At 41.3% G+C, this 17638-nt stretch overlaps 1 protein-coding gene across 2 annotated transcripts in view; it reads right to left on the bottom strand.

Annotated features, from left to right (window-relative positions):
- LOC105484564 (laminin subunit gamma 2) overlaps nucleotides 1-17638 on the bottom strand; it is a 68522-nt gene that overhangs the window by 47168 nt on the left and 3716 nt on the right. Inside the window, exons 3-4 of one of the 2 annotated variants that reach the window (XM_071076819.1) lie at nucleotides 14850-15029; nucleotides 11959-12180 (exon numbers count right to left, since the gene is read on the bottom strand). In XM_071076819.1, coding sequence (XP_070932920.1) covers nucleotides 11959-12180; nucleotides 14850-14907 — 280 coding nt within the window. In that variant the 5' untranslated portion in view covers nucleotides 14908-15029. The remainder of the gene's footprint in view (nucleotides 1-11958; nucleotides 12181-14849; nucleotides 15030-17638) is intronic. The other variant, XM_011746308.3, reaches the window with a different exon arrangement.

Below are 17638 nucleotides of genomic sequence, written 5' to 3'. Positions count from 1 at the left end.
CAGAGCAAGACTCTGTCTCAATTAAAAAAAAAAAAAAAAAAGGTGATATTCAATTATCTTTCTTATTTAGAGGAAAGGATGTGCCCTGTGTTTCCTTTCCTGCATTTTGTGTCCCTCATTCCCTTTCTGAGACATCAAATCTTTTCCCCTCCTTCCTTTGTGCCACTCTCTTCCCTTGGGTGTGATGATGTCATGCTGCCAGGTGTCTGTCCGCCTTCTGACCTTCCCTATTCAAGGCTTTGCTGGCCCCTCTCCTTACCCCAACTCTAAATGTCAGTGCTCCTCAGGGCTCCTTAATCTGTCGGTGCTCCTCAGGGCTCCTTAATCTCCACAACTTCTCTGTCTGAGTCTCCCCTGGGGTGATCTCATCAATGGCAAGGGCTTCGATAACCACCATAGGTGTTGACATCCCAAGATACTTCCTTGGTCCAGACTTCATCCTCAACTTCAGGTCCTCAAGTCTGCCATCCACTTTATTTATTTACTTATTACTTTTACATTTCCTTTTTTTTTTTTTTTTTTTTTTTTTTAAGAGGCAGAGTCTCACTCTGCCGCCCAGGCTGGAGCGCAGTCACACGATCTTGGTTCACTGCAACCTCCACCTCCCAGGTTCAAGCGATTCTCCTTCCTCAGCCTCCTGAGTAGCTGGGATTACAGGCACACACCACCACACCTGGCTAATTTTTGTATTTTTAGTAGAGACAGGGTTTTGCCTCGTTTGCCAGGTTGGTCTCAAACTCCTGACCTCAAATTATCTGCCCACCTCACCGTCCCAAAGTGCTAGGATTACAGCCACCGCGCCCAGCTCACTTTGCATTTCCAATTGGTTATCTCAAAAGTTCTTCACAGAAAACCTCTTTAAAACCAAACTTGTGATTGCCATGCCTTTAAGTCAGAAAGCTGGAAGCCATCCTTACAGGTTCTCCATCTTTCTCACCCGCCTATTTAACACTGAATTTTGTTGCTATAACCCACTAAATATCTCAAATCCATTCAAGTCCATCTCCACTATGGCCATATCTAGACCAAACCTCAACCATCTCTTGCCTGCCATCACTTTCTAGCTGAATTCTCTGCAACTCCTTTTCCTTCCCTCCACTCAGCAATCAGAAAATCTTTCCAAAATACAAATTGTATCACGACTTCTCTGCTTAATATTCTGTAGTTTCTTTCCTTTCCTTTGAAGTTAAGCACCAGAATTCCTCAATATTGCCTCAAGGACTATCATGGTCTTATCCTATCTATTTTTCCCGCCTAATTTCATATAACGCTCACCACTGGGACATCTTCATCTCTCTTCCATTCATTCACATACACTTCATTTTATGTCTTCATTTCCTCTGCTTCTTAAAATTCTTGCTTTATAAAAGAAAACCATCATGGTGGGCAGAGACGAGTTGAGGCTGACAATCTCAACTGGTCTCCTATTTCATTTTTTTCAAAGAAATTACACTAAAAACTAAATCTTAATACACCTTATTGGATACCATTCCCTTCTTCTGAGTCAAAGGACTGCTCTCATGTAAACCGACAACTCTTTTATGTTCAAAGACAGCAACAGTTGCCTCCATGAAGTCACCTATAATGAGGTCTTTCAGTGGGAAGTCCAAATGTAAAAAGCTATACTGAAGATGGTGAATAAAGTTTCAGTTGCATATAACCACTTTTAAAAATCTAGCAAAGTTTCTTCTCAGTACAAAAGCAATTATTGAAAGTGTCCTTTAAATAGAAATTTATCCTAATGTATTTTAAACATTTTTATCAGCCAGGCACAGTGGTTCACACCTGTAATCCCACCACTTTGGGAGGCCAAGGCAAGTGAATCACTTGAGGTCAGGAGTTTGAGACCAGCCTTACCAAAATGGTGAAACCCTGTCTCTACTAAAAATACAAAATTAGCTGGGCATGGTGACACACACCTATAATCCCAGTTACTCGGGAGGCTAAGGCAGGAGAATCACTTGAACCTGGGAGGCAGAGGTTGCAGTGAGCCTAGATTGTGCCATCGCACTCCAGCCTGGGGAGCAAGAGTGAAACTCCGTCTCAAAAAAAAAAAAAAAAATTTATGAAAAACAAATAATTTTGACAAAATATTCAAATTGCATATTATGTATGCAATCTAAAGCAAGATACCATCTGTCATTTATCAGTTTGATATCAAAGGCATCAGAAGCTATGATCCTCTTTGCAAAAATCTGTCTCTTCAAATCTGAGATATTCAAGATGAAAAGATGAATATTTTTATTATATTATATTTACATGTGATGATGAAAATGCTTATAAGGATTTTTCTAGTTTTAAAACCTCCTACATGGAATTTTTCTTTCCAAATTTTAATATGTTTCTCGGCTGAAGCAGATATTTTAAAACAAAATCTGAATCCTTCATCATTTAAACTGGCCTTGAACTTTATTGTTTAATGTGTGAATATCTGCTCCCAGTTTTATCTTTTTAAAGAATGTCACAATATGTTCCCTAATTAGAATAAGAAAACTGAAATGGTACTTCTCTCACTAAGCCTTTTAAGTGAATTTAGTCTTCTTTCGCAAATTTTTCATAGCCACATTTTAAGCCACCACAGCCAGAGGACTGATGCCATATCCTCCTGAGCCTGATCATTTGTTTAATTTAAATAAAGGGTATGGCACCAGTTGACATTTAAATGTCCAAGCAGTGTGAGTAAGGCTGCAGCAAGAAGTGCAAGGATGAGAGGAAGGAACGACGGAGCTCAGTTCTCTAAACACACAGGCAATTTTGAATCATAAAGTACGGGTGAGTCTTTTCAACTCTAAATAGTCCAAAGTCATCAAGAGTCAGTGAAACTCAGATCACTACCATTTCCTTTTGAATGATTATGGCTTCAGAGGAGACACCTCTCTCACCGAGAGTTCATAGTACATGATATCACAACCTAGACTTGGGAATGTGCCCATGTGAACTGTAGATGACTCAGCCTGGTGAGGACTCACTCCATCAGGAGTTCACACCTGGAGATGTCTTCCCCTGACACTCCACTGGAACACCAGCCCCAGGCAGACAATGAGGAGGGGGAAGAAAGTCCCAGCGAACAGGGAAACTGGGGACACCACATTTTGTCTGACTAGCAAAGGAGTGGAGGGCAAAGGTAAAAGCTGAGGGTTCAGTCTGAGTAAGCTCAAAGGTGAAAGGGAAGGCAAAATGAGGACATCAGAGTTATAGCTGGCACTGTCAAAGGCTCTACCACAAACCAGCTGCTTTCAGCTGCAGCACAGACTCAGGAAGTGATTGTGGTAAGATTCTATATGACAGCCACCACCTGCATGGAACTCCACACTCTTCTGACCACAGAAACAATGGGTTATACATTTCTGTGAAGTCACCCACAAAGAAAAGCATTCCAGCACAGAAAGGACATTTAACTGTTATTCGAAGAGCACAGTGTTCTCTGGACATTTCTTGCACGGCTTAGAAAAAGGTATCCTATGCCCTTCTAAGAAGCAGTTGAAATAAAGGGAATCAGAGATTCCAGGGAAGCTAGAGGTAAATACTTGAAGCAAAGAGGACCAAAAGGAAAGAAATCATGTATGATATGTCTGAACAAAGAAAAGTTAAAAAGGAGATTCTAATTTGTATTAAAATGCCTTTTGGAGATAATTGGAGTATATGTTAACCATGATTTTTCAATTATTTAAATTTATGTTTCATTGGTTCCTTTAAAAAAAAAAAAACAATAAATCTTCCTTTTTAAATCCTTATTGCTTTTGTGAATAATACTTTTTTTGTACAAGGAGATTAGGCACAGATTTTTTGCTATCACTACATCCCTTCACAAACATACAAGCATTTAGGTATGTGTGTGGGCTTACATACCATTATATAGTTCTTAGTCTTCACAAAAGAACAATGGTAATTCATGTGCATTTGCAATGTTGGGAAAATATGCATGGAGTGCGTTTATAGCATCTTCCTTACAGATTTTTTTTTTTTTTTTTTTTTCAGAAAAAAAGATGAATTAAAACTGTATTGCTGACTGAGTATGGTGGCTCACATCTATAATTCCAACACTTTGGGAGGCCAAGGTGGGCAGATCATGTGAGGTCAAGAGTTTGAGACCAGGCTGGCCATCATGGAAAATCTCCATCTCTACTAAAAACATAAAAATTAGCTGGGCATGGTGGTGCTCACCTGTAATCTCAGCTACTCAGGAGGCTGAGATGGGAGAATCGCTTGAATCCAGTAGCCAAGATTGCACCACGGCAAACCAGCCTGGGTGACAGAGGGAGACTCCATCTCAAAAACAAAAACACTGTATTGCCTAAAGTCAGAAGAATGAATTAAATGAGGTCTTATGGGCCAAACTACCTTTATAAATCCATAAAAAGAAGTAACGAACATTTTGAGAAGAGACTGGACCATGAAGACTGCATCAGGGAGTATCTTGCATCTCAGTCGAACAAATATGCTGTTTCTCCACCTACCACTTCCTATGGCAGGTCCACCGTGGCCTCTCCCCTGCTCCCTGCAGATCTCAGAATGTGAAGATCCCCTCCTACCATGGTACAACTGCCTGGGTGGGGCAATAGCAGCAGCTTCAGATTACTGTTGGATCCACTGCCTTCCTGAAGTAGGCCAGGCTATTTGGGATGAAAAATGATTTTTAAACACTAGGAATCCCTTACCAGAAAGTATCCTTTTACCAAGAGCAAAATGGGCAGTGATTTGAAACAGCAGTAAGTATTAGTATAAAGCTTACATGGTCAACATTTTGGCCATGAAACTGACCACTTCCTGAAAGACTCCAAAACTTACAATGGTCTGTAGCAGGGAGAGAGAAATAATCTCTGGACACGACTACGTATATATAGATGCAAAGTGTCAACAGTCATTAAAGAACAATGATTGATAAATGAGAAAGTCTTATCACAGTACTATCTAAACTGAGCCCCTTGGTCAATTCCAAGCTGCATGATAACCTGACAACAGAGTGGAACAAAGGGAAGAGGAAACTTGGTAATTTGAAATCTGTTCTCTTGTCAATGCCTCACAAACTAGAGCTGTGCTTGGTTTTAACCTGTTGTTCTCTGATATTTTTAAAGGAAAGGCCAATATATTGAATCACATACACAAATGGAGACTTCTGAAAAGATGAGATAGATGTCTCCTTTTGAAATACAGGTGGTATTTCAACAATAGATAAAGGTTCCATCAAGCTTGAAACTTAGTTTAAATGAAAATTCTGGCTGGGCACAGTGGCTCGCGCCTGCAATCCCAGCACTTTGGGAGGCTGAGGTGGGCAGATTACGAGGTCAGGAGATCCGAGACCGTCCTGGCTAACACGGTGAAACCCCATCTCCACTAAAAATACAAAAATTAGTCGGCCATGGTGTTGCACCCCTGTAGTCCCAGCTACCCGGGAAGCTGATGCAGGAGAATTGCTTAAACCTGGGAGGCAGAGGTTTTAGTGAACCAAGATGGTGCCACTGCACTCCAGCCTGGGTGACAGAGCAAGACTCCACCTCAAAAAAAGAAAATTGAGAAACATGCCAACGAATTATCTCAGAAAAAGAACATTAAACTAGCAACTGAAATCTGGCCCTGGTCAAGGCAGTCACTCTTCTGTGTCTCAATTTTCCTATCTATAAAAGGATGAAACATGCTGGAGCCCAGCTCTGCTATGACCAATAGTGAGAATTTGGGCAGTTAATTTACCTCACTGGGTGTCATTTTTCTCATGTATAAAAATGAGAGGCTCTTGTAGAGAACCCCTGAGGCCTACTCTCATTTTAGTTTTACAATACTGTAATAAGAGAAAAACATGGTGAAACATAAAATATTTTGTAAGAAATGCCCCACATCAGTGCAGCTGAGCATTTGGATGATTTGTCCAAGTTTTAAGTTAGTTGTAGGAAATGATTTGGCTGCAATTTGATTCTTTTCTATTGAGGAGATACATACCCCCACAATAAATAAAAAGACACAGAATTCTATAAATATAAGCCCTGAAGAAGTGCAGGATCCGTATACCTTTGGCCAATTGATCTCCACCCCTCACCTGATACAAGAGAAGGGAAAGACTCAGGTTCTTCCCTAGATCAGTGTTGGAGGAAGAACCATTCTCTTCTATTTCCACGGTTGTGAAGATAAAGAAGCACATGCTTGTTGGGGAATTATATACGCAGACATACAGTCACCTACAGACAGAAAAGACTTAGCCTTTGGCTTTGGACATGATTCAAATGTTACATCACCTATCTAGGGATTATATTAGAACACAGCCTAGTAATGATTCAGTCACCTATTAGGTTTAATTTTTGACTAAATGAGAGTATTCCAGAATCTATGGAGCTCCTATTTCTACACTGATCTCTCTCTTTTTTTATTTTTATTTATTTTTTTGATATGGAATCTCATTCTGTCACCCAGGATGGAGTGCAGTGGCATGATCTCGGGTCACTGCAATCTCTGCCTCCCAGGTTCAAGCAGTCCCCCTGCCTCAGCCTCCCAAGTAGCTGGGATTATAGGCACATGCCACCACACCCAGCTAATTTTTTTATTTTTTAATAGAGACAGGGTTTCACCACGCTGGCCAAGCTGGTCTTGAACTCCTGACCTCAAGTGATCCGCCCACCTCGGGCCTCCCAAAATGCTGGGATTAAAGGCATGAGTCACTGCACCCAGTCCTCTACACTGATCTCTAATAGATGATTCAAGTCTTGCCCTTAGAAATTTCTCCAGGACAGGAAAAAAAAAAAAAAAAAAGTCAGTAAGTTTGAACCACTAAAACCTTAAATGGGAAAGATATTCCCAGGATTCTCTCAACACCTTAACTTTATGCCCTGACTTTCCCATAAACATTAATCACAAATCAACAATCTTTCTCAGCTTCTTGGGCCAATGAGGCTGAACTAGTGACTGGCCCCAGTTTAGAACACCCAGAATTTAAGCCCACATGGGAATTTCCAGCCCACCTCCAACCCAATTCTATATCTCTGTTCATGCTTGAATATAAGGTAGAGGTTTTAATTTTTCCAAAATTATCCCTCAGGAAAAAAAAAAAAGATCATATTTAAGTCCTTTCAAAATCTTGCATATTATAGGGTACTTTCTCAATTACTTTATTGTAAAAATATTGTTTAGGGAAGATACATTAAGTTAAAATGACCTCAATCAATGTATTGGAGAGTTATCAGTAAGAAAGGGGCCCAGCTATCTAAATAATTCTCATAATGGTGCATTTCTTCATAATTGTGAATGCTGAAAGTTGTTGCATATAAGCCTTTCAGAGTGATCATGCTGTGAAGATCACAATACACATTGAGGGATAATTTTTCTATCTTTTAAATGTTTTGAAATGATGTACTTTCTAGTGACCACATCAAAAACAGATTCAAACAGTACTATATCTCAAGTCATCTGGTGAGATGAATATAAATGAATATAATTTGAGTATAATTACTTCATAAAATGTGAGTGAACAAATCAATCCAAGTATGTTATTTCATCAATTATGTGACTTTCACTATATCTGTGTAATTAATTTACTAAATTAAACATAAAGAGACATTTGACTACTACATGTATATTGCTAAATGTTTTCATAATCAAGTTGTCCAAATCCTTTCTTTGGATGTGGGGGAAGTTCTTCCCATTGGGAAATGAGAGATGATCTTTGTGGGGTCATCTTATATTTGAGCACGTTTTAGAAAGCATCAGATTTGCTGAATCTGTATGTGATGAGGTCTGATGGATGAAAAAGGCAAAGAGAAGTAATGATACGAGATCCAATCTTGAAACTGCAACCTGCTTTGGGTTCCTTGTTTCGTTGGGTAAAACTTGAAGCTCATTTCTGCTTGAGCAGGAAGGCTCCTCAGCACCTTTCTTGGACTGATGAAAGGACAGTAAAAAGGAGGCCCTTCAAAAATGTTACCACTTAAAATACAGAAGGCAATATACCAAATTCAGTACTGGCAGGGCAGTTAGTTGTAATAACAATAGTAATCTATTAACATGTATTAAGTGCTTACCAGACAATGTGCAAAGTGCTTTTTGTGTAATGATCATATCAATTTATCATCCTTATTCTAGAGATATAGAAGCTAAGTAACAGGTGAGGTAGCTTGCCCAAGTCCCAAAGTATAAATGTGCCACAAAGGTACATGATAGGGCTGGGATTTGAACCCAGGCAGTCTTACTCCAGAGCCTGCACTTTTATGTATGATGCTATACCACTTCAATGATTTAAATAACAGAATCTGCAAGGGAGCATAAACATTTCAAAGGTTCCTTCCTACTATCCACAGCATCTTTTTTCTAGCGTCAGGGCATGGGAGGAACCAAATTAGTGATCTGTAATAATCATGGATTCTGAATTCGCCATTCTAGAAGAACAATTGCTTCAAAACTCACCTGATGGCTAAATCCAGATGTGTTAGTCCTCATTCCTTGTATATACACATTTGGATATCTGAATACCAGTTATTACTGCCATGTTGCTGACAGTCTTCCTTTGACTAACAAAACCCTCTTCTTCCTTGATTCTCCTCTATCCTCAGTGCTCATTCCTCCTGATTCTGCTCCATTGTTCCTCTGTCTCTTGTTTAAGTGCTGAGGTTTCTTTTACCTCCATATCCTAGGCAATCTCGTCTGTGGTCAAGGCTTTGCTTTCTACCTGTGGGCCCCCAAATTTATATCTCAAATTTCTTTTCTAAACTTCAAAATCATAGTTCCAGCTGTTCACTGGAACTGCTGGATATCTCTATGTGCATCTCAAATTCAACAGGTCCCCACAAGAATTTACTCTCTCCTCTCCACTCACTGTCCAACCTTGTTCCCAAATCTGATCCTTCTTTTATTATTATTATTTTTTTTTTGAGATAGGGTCTCACTCTGTCACGCAGGCTAGAGTGCAATGGTGCAATCTCAACTCACTGTAGCCTCACCGTCACAGGCTCAAGTGATCCTCCTGCCTCAGCCTCCTAGAGGTGGAGTTTCTCCATGTTGCCCAGGCCGGTCTCGAACTCCTGGGCTCAAGTGATCCACCCACCTCAGCCTCCGAAAGTGCTGGGATTATAGGCATGAGTCACTGTGCCCAGGCTGACCCTTCTTTTATAGTCCTCATCCTTTAATGGCATCACTGTCTAACCATATACAAACCTAAAGCCTTGGATCCATCTTGGACTCTTCCTTATTTCTCACAACTTTCCTGTACTCGTATCCCTAACACGCAGACTTATTGGATCACCAGATTCTTCAGATTTCATCTTCTAAATGTCCCTGTAATCTGTGTCCTCTTTGCTTTCATTACCATGATGAAAGCCTTCATCATCTCTCATTTGAATTACTGTAATAATCATTTATCTGGCTTCCCCAGCTCCACTTCATTCTCTTAGCCCTTGAGTGACCTTTCTAAAACATGAATCCAGTCACACTCATTCCTGCTTACGTATCATTCACACAGCTCTTCTTTGCCTATAGGGTGCCATTCTACTGCACAGCCTGGCACATAAAGCCCTTCACAAGCATATTGATGGCTATGTTTCTAGTCTCTTTCTTATCTCTTATTCAATCCTTCTCTAGTCATACCTCTTGCTGTGAACTAAGATCCAGACCACTGGGGCCACATGACACTTTATGTCACACCAGGCAATCCTATCCTGAAGGGGAGACTTGGTCTTCCTGATCTCTGGACAAATGAGTTCACTATACTGTACTGTTGGCTTTGGATTTTTTAAAGAAATGTGGTTCCAGGCATTTTAAGGCACTTTACAGTAATTGTTCATCCTTTCAAAAACTCTACAAGTTTGAAGTACCATTGCCTCTATTTAACAACGAAGAAGCAGACACCAAGTGTTACTAATAAGGAACTAGTAAGTGAATGAACCAAAATGTAAAGCCGGGTCAGGCTGACTCTAAAGCCTGTGCTTTAGCTGAGCCCAGCCCTGAAAGTCTTGCCGATTTCATCTATTGTCATAATTTCTACTGCAAGGAAACAACCAGGAAGCAACCTCACTGCCTTAGGTTCTCGTATGTGCAGCCCACAGGACACTCAGACACGGTCACTTTGGGACATGGCAGGTACCATATTTTCAGTCCAACTTCTAGCACATCCCAGCATCCCATGAATGAAAAAGCATGTGTGTTCTACCCTGACAACAAACTTCACATTCCCATTGAATCCCAAAATGAAGGCCTCTGAGGAGGGAGAATAAAACCTCAATCTGCCACCGAGGAAGGGGAAAGTGGAAATGAGCCTCAGGGGTATTTCTGACTTCTTGGGGTGGATGGATGCCGAGAAGCTGGTATGTTTTTAAGAACTGAGAGTCCTAGCTCTGTCCTCTTAAGCCTGATTTTATTAAATGATTGATAGCATCCTACATATTTATTTTTGTTCCCTAACCCTAATACACACATATGCACTCAACTATAGCCAACAAGAAAATTGCTTAAATAATTACTTCTCATGTATAAAAGATGTATCTTATTCCTTTATTACTTTTATAATGTGGCTCAAAAAGCTCCAGTCTAAGAGCCCCTGGATCAAGTACCAGTTTCATCTCTGCCAATGGCTGCCTGTGTGACCTTGAGAAACACATTTTCATTTTCTCATTTTTCAAATCAGGAGATTCCAAGTAGTTGATCCATAAGCAGTCCCTTTAAATTCTAATATTCAGACACTATTCTTACTTTGGGGATGTCTTCCATTAGGCTGAGACTTCTTATCCCAGCCCTAAGAGAACCTACCCTTCATGACCATTTTCAGAACCTTTTATTTATCACATTTTAAAACTACATATATTGAAGGTATACAACATGATGTTTCGATATACACAGTAAAATAGTATTCTAGTCAGGCAAATTAATATATTCATTATTTCACATAGTTACCTCCACTCTTTTTTTTTTTTTTTTTGGTGGCAATCATAAATGGTTTTGAAAATGGTAGTCAGAGATGATAGGTTGGAAGTTAATTCCAAGACTATCTTAGAAAAAAAGGACTGTAGCATTGCATTCAAACACATGCTCAAACATTATTCGTGCCACTCAAATCCAATTCAGGCCAGCATCAGCCAGAGTGCACAATAATATTGGGAATGGTTTATACAATTCCATGTGCATGTGAGCATTATCTCATATCCATGCATGCACATGTGTGGAAATGGCTTCTGGCCTTGGACGTATTGAAATAATGATTGAAATGCCATCAGGTGAAGGAGGTAATATAAACATAAAGCATCAGGGCAATTATACAGGCATATATGGATAGAACTAGGTGACAAGGAAAACACCCATGAAATGTTGCCATAGCGACACATGCTTACATTTAACAGTTGCTAGGTTCTCACAAAGTGTTGTTGACATGAACTTAACGTCTAATACATGACAGCCAACTAGGTGCCCTAGATAAGATCAAATGATATATGACACAGGTGCCCAATAAGTGACTGTTGAATGAATATTACATGAAAATACTACGAAAAGTAACGTGATGCCAAAGTTAAGGGTATTGCTAATACTCTTAAGGCTCATTTTTCTATCTGAAAGTTGAAACATGAATTACAGGATTATTGAAGAGGTTCCTTTGCAATCTTTGTGGTGTTCATAGTCACGGGAAACATTCCCACCAAAACCTCTTAATAAAAGCATACGGTGGGGAAAGAACGTATATAACAACATATTACTGATCAAATAGGGGGCCCTTGGTCGAAAAAAGAAATCAAGAAGGAACATTTTTAAAGTAAGGAAGACTCTCTTTTGGCACAGCTTATTGGCTTCCTATTTTTAAAAAGCAGATAACTTTACATATTAGTCTCATTTAAAATCAGTCTCTGGAGAAGCCCCAGATGGGGGAGGAGAAGGGAGCGCTAACAAGGTTCTGGACAAAGTGGGAATCCTCGGAGGTACGTTCAGCCATCACAGTCTGCAGAGAAAGGCAGGTTCTCAGCCCAGGGCTGAGACGTTTCCTCGTGGAAGCCGACTCACCTTCCCTCCTGGAGGTGGCCCGGGCTGCGGGCAGGAGGAGCGAGAAGCAGAGGCAGCAGCCCAGCCAGAGCGCAGGCATGGCGGGGCCGGGCCGCTCCGTCTCTGTCTCCGCTGCAGGGGTCGCTGCCCGGCGCCTCGGCTGCTGGTTCTCACTCTGCGCTCTGCTGTGTCTTCCTTTTCCTTGGTCAGGTGGTTTTATCGACTCTTCTACCTGACTCAGTCCTGACAGGAAGAGAGCCTGTGTTTCAGGGTGTGACTCACCTGTGAATAAGGAGGACCCAGCCCTCCAGAGGCAGACAAACACACACAGCACACACCGGGCTGGAAAAGCGCTCCCCGCAGCCGCCCGCTCCCCCTTGCAGCGAAGAGGGCGCACACCTGGCCCGGGCCAAGGGTGTGGCACAGAGGCTGCGGCCTGGGAGCCTTCGCCTGGAATGTGCCGGATTCCCCGGAGCCCTCCTTCTCTCCCGGGGTGGTCCGGGGCAGATTCACAGAGGTAGATAGCAGCCCACCCCTTCCTCAAACTGGGAGGCCCAATCTTAAGTGCGCTAACTCAGAAATACGGCAGCAGCTCGAATCAGCTCCGGCTTAAAGGACATCAAGGAAGACAAGTCAGTCGGAGAGTCACAACAGGGTCCTCTCCACCCTCCAGCTTAGGGTCAACCTCTCTGAAATACAGCAGCCTCCTTTCTCCAGGCTGAACCAAGGGTTCCTCTGCTGGCCCACATAACTTCCTGCTCACCAGGGTTAGCAACTCATAAAGTAACCTGTTGACTGGCCAACCTCCCTATAAAGACTGAGTATCGTTTTCTTTTTGTTTTTTTGTTTGTTTGTTTGTTTTTGTTTTGTTTTCAATGGCACCATCATCGCGCACTGCAGCCTCCAACCCCTGGGCTCAAGCAATCCTCCTGCCTCAGCCTCTTGAGTAGCTAGGGCTACAGGCAAATGCCACCACATCCAGCTAATTTTTGAATTTTTTGTAGAGACGAGGTCTTGTTGTGTTAGGCAGACTTGACCTTGAATTCCTGGCCTCAAGTAATCGTCCTGCCTTGGCCTCCCAAAGTGCTGGGATTACAGGCATAAACACCATCCCTGGCCCACTTTATACTCCTAACTAGTACAGTATCTAGCTTGCAGTTGGTGCTTAATAAATATGGGGTTGAAATGAATAAGAAAGAGGATCTAAATACCAAACTCTTTTATCTTAGAGTGTATTTCTCAGCTATTCTCCTTGGGCACTAGAGAAAATAGTTGTTGAGACCACCTTTGAATGGTATCCACTGTGCTAGGTGAGGTGAGTCATATCTAGACAATTGCAAATCTTGGCATAAACTATATTGTCCCTTCTCCTAAGGAGGCTAGTGACAATAATTCAGAGAGGTGGCTGTCAAGAAGGTTTTGGTTCCTGCTGGAGATTTAAAAATTGCTAGAGCTTTATAAATACACAATCTGTCCAAAACAACCAACCCTTCTTCCCAACATCGAGGCCTACAAAGGCCCCCAATAAATAGCTGTTTGCTGACTAAATGTATGAATGTTCTCTAGATTGTTCTGTGGATGACAACATAAGATAACAAACAAATCATCCAGGGCAGACATAAGTGTCAAAGGTTCTAAGAACTTCAGTTCATGCATGTCATGGAGACCAGTGTGGGCTGACTGGGATAGCTAAGGATGGCTTTGTACAGAATGTGGAGCATGAACTGGGTGTTCGGAATAACTGGGGTCTGAATACAGAACCCAAGAATGGTAGGGGTAAGACAGGTTGCTGCAAAATGGCTGACACCTAATCTAAAATCTCCAGCAACAAAACCTGAGGAATAGAAAAGAAACTCCAACTTTCTCATCCAGGGCTTGATTCTCTTCTACTCTACCCAGGATTCAAACAAATTACACAAATATTCTTCTCTCTCAAAACTCAGAGTCTCCAGCTACAACTAAGGTTTCAGTTCACAGAGACCAGGTCTTTAGAATTTTCCCTCCTAGTCGCTGGTGCCTTGTGAGGGCTGAGGTCCTCTCCCTGAGTCCCATCCATGTTGTGCAGTTCACCACAGTCCTGCAGGAACAAGGGACAGGGCCCTACAAAATAAAGTCTTGAAGGAAGATTTCATTTTAGTACAGATTGCTATAGTTTATTATATCTTAAAAGTTGGAACAGATGTGTTCATCTAGCATCCTTTTGGCACAGTGATAATAGCAATACAAACACATAAGTAATGCTTACTGTTTGTCAGTCGCTGTTGTAAATCCTTATCACATTAACATTTTAATCTTTAAAACAACTTTATGAATTAGGTGTACTATTAATTTCCCCATTTTACAGACAAGAAAACACAGGCATGCGAAAGTCAGGTAACATGCTCAAAGTCACACTGCTAGTAAGTTGCAAAGCCAAGGTTTAAAATCAGGCAATATGACTCTACAATGCATTAGCTCTTTGTTAGGTCAGATTAAAAAGTACCATAAAAAAAGACAAATTCACATCACTGAATGAATTCAACATGCAATCAAAGGTTATTTATCAATGACCATTATAACCTGGCCAGATTGTAGACTATTGGCCTACATCGATAAATTCAAGTCACAAAGGACTTTGAACAAATATTTCCAATTTTTCCCAAGATGTTAGTTCTAGAAGGACTCCCAGAGGTCATCTGGACCACGGGTAGCAAATGGACAGCAGGCCCCTGGGCACCAGACCCACCAGCAGCCTCTTTTATGTGAACAGTGCAGGATTTAAAACATTTTTAAAACATAAATGCTTTAAGGCAGGCACTCCCTAACTTTTCTCAGTTCCCACCTCTTCACATTGCCTTATTCTGGGCTTCTCCACACATCCAAACAACTGTCCGGCTCAGGCTTGACACCCCTGCTCTGGCCTCATCCCTTACCTTGCTCAGCGGCAATATCAACCCCTTTTACCAATCTGAGAATTCTTCTCTGGTGCATTACTGGGGTTAAGAGTGTTCTAGTGGCCAAATGTTGATGCTTGGGCAGGTTCCTAGGGCCAAATTCTAGCTTCTATTCATCAAGGTAGTTACTTTGCTTTCTGTGATCCTTAGTTTCTTAATCTATAAAATGGAGATAATAATAAAACACTTACCTAGGAGGGCTATTAGAGTTAATGAATTATCTAGGGCTCAGAACAGCACCAGGTACATAATATGTACTATACAGATGTAGTCATAATAAGAATAATAATTATTGTTTTAAAATTATTATTATCTCTGAGTAAGCACTAATCATTTTTCTGTTGTTATAATTACTAACAAATACCATATGAGAAAGATGAAGTTTTTGCTTCAACCCATCTACTAATTAATTATTGAATCATTATTTGAAAATTTTGTGGAACTCTTGGCCTAATCCAAGTTCATGCCCAGATTACCAACATTTACTTGGATGCTATTAATGAATTCATATTTTTGCTGCATATCTGGAAATTTCCTTCACATACAGATTTTCTTACCGAATGTTTCCTTTTTTTTTTTTGAGACAGAGTCTCACTCTGTCACCCAGGCTGAAGTACAGTGGCACAGTCTCAGCTCACTGCAACCTCCACCTCCTGGGTTCAAGGGATTCTCCTGCCTAAGCCTTCTGAGCAGCTGGGATTGCTGGCAGGTGCCACCACACGTGGCTCATTTTTGTGTTTTTTAATAGAGATGGGGTTTCACCATGTTGGCCAGGCTGGTCTTGGACCCCTGACCTCAAGTGATCTGCCCGCCTCAGCCTCCCAAAGTTCTGGGATTACAGGCCTGAGTCACAGTGCCTAGCCTGTTTCAAAATTTGTGAAACAGAGCAAGACTCTATCTCGGAAAAAAAAAAAAAATGTGAATTTAAAACTTCACTTTCAGACAGGTTGGGATCTTACATTTCAAGGAAAAGGTAAAGGTAAAGATTTAAATGTATTAAATTACCTTTAATTTAATACATTACCTTTAATTAACACATGGCTTTTCAAAAAAGCAAAAACAAAAATCTATTTGCTTTTCCATATGACCCAAATAAATATATATTTTTTCAAATCCAGACAAAAGTCAACTTAATACTACTCAGTAATAAAAAGGAATAAACTACTGATACATACACAGCGTGGGTGAATCTCAAAGCATTGTGCTAAAACACGCCAGGCACAAAAGCCCAGATCTGATGTGATTCCATTTAAATAGAATTCTAGAAAAGGTAAAGTTACAAAGCAAGAAAGCAGATCAGTGGTTGTCAGGGACAGGGACTGACTGCAATGGGCCATGAGGATACTTCTGGAGGATGGAAGAAATATTCTAAAATATTATTGTGGTCAAAAGTAATCAATTGCTGGCCTGGCTCAGTGGCTCACACCTGTAATCCAGCACTCTGGGAGGCTGAGGCGAGCGGATCACCTGAGGTTAGGGGTTTGAGACCAGCCTGGCCAACATGGTAAAACCCCGTCTCTACTAAAAATACAAAAATTAGCTGGGCCTGGTGGTGCACACCTGTAATCCCTGCTGCTTGGGAGGCTGAGGCAGGAGAATCGTTTGAATCTAGGAGGCGGAGGTTGCAGTGAGCCGAGATCATGCCACTGCATTCTAGCTGGGGCGACAGAGAGAAACTCTGTCTCAAAAAAAACCCAAAAAGGTCAGGCGCGAATCCCAACACTTTGGGAGGCCGAGGCACGTGGATCACAAGGTCAGGAGATCAAGACCAACCTGGCTAACGCAGTGAAACCCCATCTCTACTAAAAAAAATACAAAAAAATTAGCTGGCCATGGTGGCGGCCGCCTGTAGTCCCAGCTACTCGGGAGGCTAAGGCATGAGAATGCCGAGAACCCGGGGGACGGAGCTTGCAGTAAGCTGAGATCGTGCCACTGCACTCCAGCTTGGGCGACAGAGTGGGACTCCGTCTCAAAAAAAAAAACAAAAAAACAAACTCGATTGTGCACTTAAAATTGGATTGTATACAAAATGTCTCAATAAACTGATATTAAAAAGAGAAAATCTCAAAAAAAAATTTCATAATTCAGATACTTTAATTCAAATGTGCAAACTCAAAGCAACAACCGGAAACATACCAGCGTTTGCATAAGTTGTGTGACAAAACCAGGCCTGACATCTCTGCTGGTTTGGATCAGCACCAAGTTGCCAGCTCAGACCTTTGGGCAGAGACACCACCCAAGCACTGCAGGAGGACCCTTCTTCTGGAAACCTGTCTGTTTCGGCAATTTACAAAAAGTAAAAGATGCTTTTTGAAATGTTTGCATAGGGGCATGAATTTTAAACCCATCTCAGACTTTTGTTCTAGAAAGTGAGTGCTTGAATTTGCATCTGATCCTCCCCAAATTTGTCCATTTATAGTGTAACTCCTGATGTTGGTGAGGATAATGCTCTGTGTAGAGGTTCTCCAACCACAGAGCGGAAAAGGACTGGGGCATTCCCACCGGGTGTGGCCAGGAAGGCTGAGGCCCTGGAAGTCCCCTTTGTTCATTGTTGCTTTTGCAGCTCAGTCATTGCCCAGGGGACTTTTGTTTCTACAGTGCTGTATAAATCATTTCACAGAACGGTCATCCCTCCACCCAACCCCCCAAGTAGAATTATAAGTAACATGTTGATTTTTCCCTTCAGTTCCATCATTACCTTAGTTTACTTTCAGAAGGAATGTCTGGCATGTCATCCGCTTTCAAACTGACTTATGATAAAAACTGAA

This window comes from Macaca nemestrina, chromosome 1 (genome assembly GCF_043159975.1).
Source record: "Macaca nemestrina isolate mMacNem1 chromosome 1, mMacNem.hap1, whole genome shotgun sequence".
NCBI lineage: Eukaryota > Metazoa > Chordata > Mammalia > Primates > Cercopithecidae > Macaca > Macaca nemestrina.
This window is presented reverse-complemented; position numbering and strand designations above follow the sequence as displayed.